We start from the raw sequence: 6,000 nt of genomic DNA on the forward strand, positions 1-6,000 counted from the left end.
ACACAAAAAGATAATATCTTGCATTCTATCAGATTATAATGGAATGAAATTAGAAATCAACAATAATATAAAAATGGAAGCTACTCTTAACATCTAGATACTAAATAATATGCCATTGAATGATGAATGGATAACATATGAAGTCAAGGTGAAATAAAAAGTACTTAGAAATAAATGAGTATAATAATGTATCAAAATTTCTGGAATACTCTGAAGGCAATTCTAATAGGAAAGTTCATAGCTTGAGCTCATTCATTAAAGAAAGACACCAAATAAATAATATTATATAATAATATATCTCAAAGCCCTAGAAAAAGTAGGATAAACACTAAAAGCTCTAGAAGACAGGAGATAAAATCAGAGCCAAAATCAACAAAACAATATTTCTAAAAATCAACCAAACAAAAAGTTGATTCTTTGAAAAAATAAACAAAATTGATAAACCCTTAGCCAAGCTAACCAAAGAAACGATATGACTCAAGATTATTAAAATTTGTGATGGAAAAGGATATATCACCATAGATGCTACTGAAATACAGACAGTATTCAGAAACTATTTTGAAATTTATACTCCAATAATTTAGAAAATCTTGAAGACATTGACAAATTTCTAGAGACATATGACCTACCCAAATTGAACCAGGAGAACATAGAAAATTTAAACAGATCAGTTTCAAGTAATAAAATTGAATGTGCCATCAAAAACCTACCAACTAAGAAGAGCCTGGGATTGGATGGATTCTCATCCTGAGCTCTACCAGACCTTCAAAGAAGAACTAACACCAATCCTCCTCAAATTATCCTGTGAAATAGAAAAGGAGGGAACTCTTCCAAACTTAGTCATGAAGCTAGTGTCACCCTGATACCAAAACCAGACAAAGACATATCAAGGAAATAAAACTTGAGATCAATATCCCTGGTGAACATAGCTGCGAAAATTCTTAACAAAGTAGGAGCAAATCACATACAAATGCACATTAAAAAAAAAAAGATACCGCACCATAATCAAGTGGGTTTCGTCCCAGGGACTCAAGGTTTGTGTAACGGAAATCAATAAATGTAATTCACTACATAAATAAATGTAAACACAAGAATCACATGGTTATCTCAATAGATACTGCAAAACATTTGACAAAATACGGTGTCCATTCATGTTTAAGAAAATTAAACAAACTAAGGCTAGTAGGAATATACCTCAGCATTGTAAAAGCTGTATATGACAAACCGAAGGCTAACATCATTCAAACAGAGCAAAACTGAAAACATTCCCTCTAAAAACTGGGACAAGACAGGGATGTCCTCTTTGACCACTTCTATTCAACATAGTCCTTGAAACTTTAGCCAGAGCAATTAGGCAAAAGAAAGAAATTAAATGGATCAAATAGGAAAGTAAGAGCTTAAACTATCTCTGTCAATGACATGATCCTATATTTAGAAGACCCAAAAAAATTCTACCAGAAAACTTCTAGAACTCATTAATGAATTCAGCAAAGCAGCAAGATACAAAATTAGCATCCATAAATCAATTATGGTCCCATACACAAATGATGAATCAGCTGCAAAGAGAAATTAGGAAAACTATCCCACTCATAGTAGCCTTAAAAAATAAATAAACAAAATACTTTGGAATCAATCTATCAAAGGAGATGAAAAATCTCTACAATGAAGACTACAGAACACTCAGAAAGAAATTGAAGACCTTAGCAGATGGAAAACTCTCCCATGTTCTTAGATAAGCAGAATTCATATTTTCAAAATGTCCATACTGTACAGATTTAATTAAAATTCCATGACATTCTTTAGAGAAATAGAAAAAGTAGTCATGACATTCATTTGGAAAAAGAAGCCCAGAATAGCTCAAACAGTCCAGTCCCTAGCAAGAAAAGCAAAGTAGGAGACATCATAACACCAGACATTAAATTACACCACAGAGCTGGAGTAACAAAAACGGCATGGTATTGGGACCAAAACAGGCATGAAGACCAATGGAATAGAAGATACAGAGACAAACCCACATAAATACAGTTTTATGGGCTGGGGAGGTAGCTCAGCTGGTACAGTGCTTGCCTGGCAAGCACAAGGTCCTGAGTTCTATCCCCAGTACTGCAAAAAAAAAAAAAAAAAAATATATATATATATATATATAGTTTTCTCATGCTAGACAAAGGTACCATAAACATACCTTGGAGAAAAGATAGCTGCTTCAACAAATGCTGCTGGGAAAACTGGAAATTCATATGTAGCAAAATGAAATTAAACCCCTCTCACCCTGCACAAAACTCAAAAGTAGATCAACAACCTAGGCATTAGATCAGAAACCCTGCACCTACTAGAAGAAGATATAGGCCAAACACTCCCAACATGTCGGCTTAGGAACCAACTTCCTCAACAAAAGTCCTAAAGCACAAGAAGTAAAATTTAAATAATCAATAAATGGGATGGCATAAAACTAAAATCTTGTTCATAACAAAGGAAACAAAAGCATGGAAAGAAAGCCTACAGAATGGGAGAAAATCTTTGCCACTTGCACCTCAGATAAGGAATTAATTTCTAGGATACATAAAGAACTTAAAAAGCTTAATACCAAAAAGCCAATCCAATCAATAAATGGGCAAAGGAACTAAGTAGACACTTCTCAAAAGAAGAAATACAGTTAGCAAATATATGAAAACATAGAGATGTTCAACGTCTCTGGCAATTAGAGAAATGTAAATTAAAACTATACTGTTTTCACCTTAACTGTAACCAGAATGGCAATTATCAAGAATACAAGTAACAATAAATGTTGGTGAGGATTTGGGGGGAAAGGGTACATTCATACATTGTTGATAGGTCTGCTAATTAGTGCAACCACTCCGGAAAACAGTGTGGAGATTCCTCAAAAAACTTGGAATGGAATCACCATTTGACCCAGTTATCTCACTCCTTGGTATATATCCAAAGGAGTTAAAATCAGCATACTACAGTGATGCAGCCACATCAATGTTCATAGCAGCTCAATTCACAATAGCTAAGCTATGGAACCAACCTAGATGCCCACCAACAGATGACTAGATAAAGAAATTGTGGTGTATGTACACAATGGAATATTACTTAGTCATAAAGAAGAATAAAATTATTGCATTTGCCACTAAATGGGTGGATCTGGAGATTATCATGCTAAGTGAAATAAGCCAATCTCAAAAAAAAAAAAATCAAAGGTTGAATGGTCTGTGATATGTGGATGCTACCACAACAAGATGGGCGGGGAGAGGAAGAATGAAGTTCATTGGATTAGATAAAGGGGGGGGGGATGAAGGGAGAGGAGAGGAATAGTGAAGACAGTGGAATGAATCTGACATAACTTTCCTATGTTCATATGTGAATGCACTGCAGTGAATCTGAACATTATGTGCATCTACAAGACTGAAATCCAAATTAGAATTAAGATATATTCCATGCTTCTGTAAATATATCAAAATAAATCCCATTGTCATGTATAACTAAAGAGAACAAATTTTAAAAATAAATTTAAATTGACCTCTTGGGGGTATTTTAAATCATACATTTTTAGACCTAAGAAGATTCTTTGAGATTATAACTCTACTACAACCAGCCTTCATTTTCTAGACTCAGAAAAACAGACATTCTTAAGCTTAAAGTATCATTGCTGTCAATTTATCATTTGTCCCTCTTCTAGCCACTAGATTACATGACAACATGATTTGTAGAATGGTATATTAAGATTTAGCATGTACTCTGAGAGACCTGAGTGCCAACTCTGATGCTTACTGTGTGCACTTAGGGAAGTTAAATTTACTTTTTTTAACCTATAAGTTACCACATCTACACAACTTAACACGTTAATACCTACTATTATTTTATTTTGATATGTTTCCCTCTCATTCATCATACATAGATGTCATATACAAAGCCATTTCAAGTACCTTTTCTTCCACTTCTGGTAGATGCTAGAGAAAGAGAAGTTGAGGTGGAGAGTGGAATTACAGTTTTTATCAACATGCACAAGCAGACCTGGAAAACATTTTAGCTTTGTAGTTTCTAAAAGTTAAATAACACAGTAAAGGGGAGTTCAGTTTCTTAGCTCACTATAGTGTGCCCCCTATAATGACCTAACTGTTCTGGGGTAGATACACAGGAGTACATACTTCTTGAGGACAGACTGTGTTGGATACCTTGCTAGATGAGGGAGATAAAGGTTCAGGTGAGGGATGTCCAGGAAACATTAAAAGTGATGAAGAGCACTGAGCCTGTATGCATTCCTTTAACCCGCATTTAGAAATTAATCTAATCTGTTGTTAAAGGTATTGTATGAATAGTTTGCAAGGACCTTGCAGTCAGAACTTAGGTCTTTATCTAGGTAAAAGTCTCTGGAACTAATAGAAAACAAAAACAAAACAAAACGAAAAAAAACACTTGTAACCATTTTCTGTGTTCAGATAACAGCTAACCTGCAAGAAGCTCACCGCTGGTTTCAGTGCAAGTTCGATGGCCTACAACTTGAACTGACAAAAAACCGATTGCAGAGGCTTCCCCGGGAAGACAGGTGGCTAGAAGGGGTAAGGTTAAGATGTGACTGTGTTAAACAATTTCAACTTTGTACCTTCTCAGACTTCAAATTACAGAAATCTTCTATCATCCAGCTACTCTGTTATTAACCTTTAATCTTTAAACTGCTCATAAACCAATGAACTAATTTTTTTTCTTTAAAGAATGGTGGAATGAGTTTGACCAAACTTTCATGTGTACATATATGAATATACCATAGTGAATTTAATCTTAATGTGTATCCATATTGCACTAATTTAAAACAAACTATAAATAAATAGAAGAAAGCCTAGTAGAGTAGAGGAAAGGAAACAGGGAGAGGGAGGAGGAGGCAGAAAGCGAATATCCTGGGGACTGAATTGGAGCAAATTATAGTCCATGCTTGTATAATTTTATAAAAATTAACTGCAGTATTATATATATAACTACAATGAACTAATAAAAATAAGTTACACCTTATTTCTAATGTCTAGATGAGAACCACCTTACTGGATGAATAAGACATTCCACAGAGGCCATTAGGTTCTAAGCACTATAGTTGGTTCTCGACAGACCGATGTGCTTTCTTTTCAACAGGATCAAGATATAAGGCATGACATATCCAACCAGTCTGCTCTGCATCGATGGGAGGCTAAACAGAATCTTGGATTCATGCCCAAGAAGTGTCATTCTGAAGTAGAGAGGAAGTGATGTCCTTGACAAAGGAGCTTCTTCATGTGCAGCTACACCTCCATGATTCTGCAAGCCATGCAACTAGGTCTGGCCTCTTTGTACAGTCAAAAGAATGTGAAGTCTTTGATGAGGGCTGAAGAATTTGGACCTTAGTTAATCTTTTATGAACTTTTATAACCACTACAGAACCACCCTATCTTTGTCCCTTTCCCTGTATTCCACCCAATAAATTTAGTTTGTTTTATAATCGGAAATGCCATTGCCTGATACTTGGCTATTTCTTACTACATTTTATAAAAAATAATTTAATAAGATGTTAAAGGATATGACTAGTAAATGATATAATACTTTGAGTCAGTGAAATGTACTAGGCTCACATTCGGTAGATCATTCCTGGAAGGAGTCACCTGGAAAATGGTAAAAACTCTTCCACTGCTTTATAAACATGTACACTTTTGTACTAAGTAATCACTACTGTTATCTTTAATACACTAATACCTGTTCTTAAGTAACACATCTCAAAGTTTGTATTTACAACTTCCTAGATCATTAAAAGAAAGCTTGTTGAGTACATCAGTCTGCTCTATTTAAGGAAACTGCCTTATCAATGTAGATTTTCCTTACAATAGTAATTAATAAATTCAACTTTATCAGGTATTGAGTGGTGGATTAGGTAATGCAGACTTAATGTATATAAATGAATTGGTATAATACCTGATTTAATATTTAAGTAATGGTAGCTGCTGATATCAGAACCTAAACCAAGTAAGCAATTGTAAT

The 6,000-nt window shown here is 34.5% G+C and overlaps 1 protein-coding gene and 1 long non-coding RNA gene across 6 annotated transcripts in view; one reads left to right on the forward strand and one right to left on the reverse strand.

Moving 5' to 3' along the window:
• Nucleotides 1-4,547, reverse strand: part of LOC306656968 — a 33,485-nt gene extending 28,938 nt beyond the window's left edge. Inside the window, exon 1 of the long non-coding RNA XR_013762687.1 lies at nucleotides 4,452-4,547. This is a non-coding gene — a long non-coding RNA (uncharacterized lncRNA). The remainder of the gene's footprint in view (nucleotides 1-4,451) is intronic.
• Nucleotides 1-5,436, forward strand: part of CCDC150 (coiled-coil domain containing 150) — a 111,807-nt gene extending 106,371 nt beyond the window's left edge. For all 5 annotated transcript variants that reach the window (XM_079132571.1, XM_079132573.1, XM_079132574.1 and 2 more), the window contains 2 exons: nucleotides 4,440-4,559; nucleotides 5,125-5,436. In XM_079132571.1, coding sequence (XP_078988697.1) covers nucleotides 4,440-4,559; nucleotides 5,125-5,238 — 234 coding nt within the window. In that variant the 3' untranslated portion in view covers nucleotides 5,239-5,436. The remainder of the gene's footprint in view (nucleotides 1-4,439; nucleotides 4,560-5,124) is intronic.
• The last annotated feature ends 564 nt before the right edge of the window (nucleotides 5,437-6,000 follow it).

Source organism: Sciurus vulgaris, assembly GCF_902686455.1.
Source record: "Sciurus vulgaris genome assembly, chromosome: 3".
Lineage (NCBI taxonomy): Eukaryota > Metazoa > Chordata > Mammalia > Rodentia > Sciuridae > Sciurus > Sciurus vulgaris.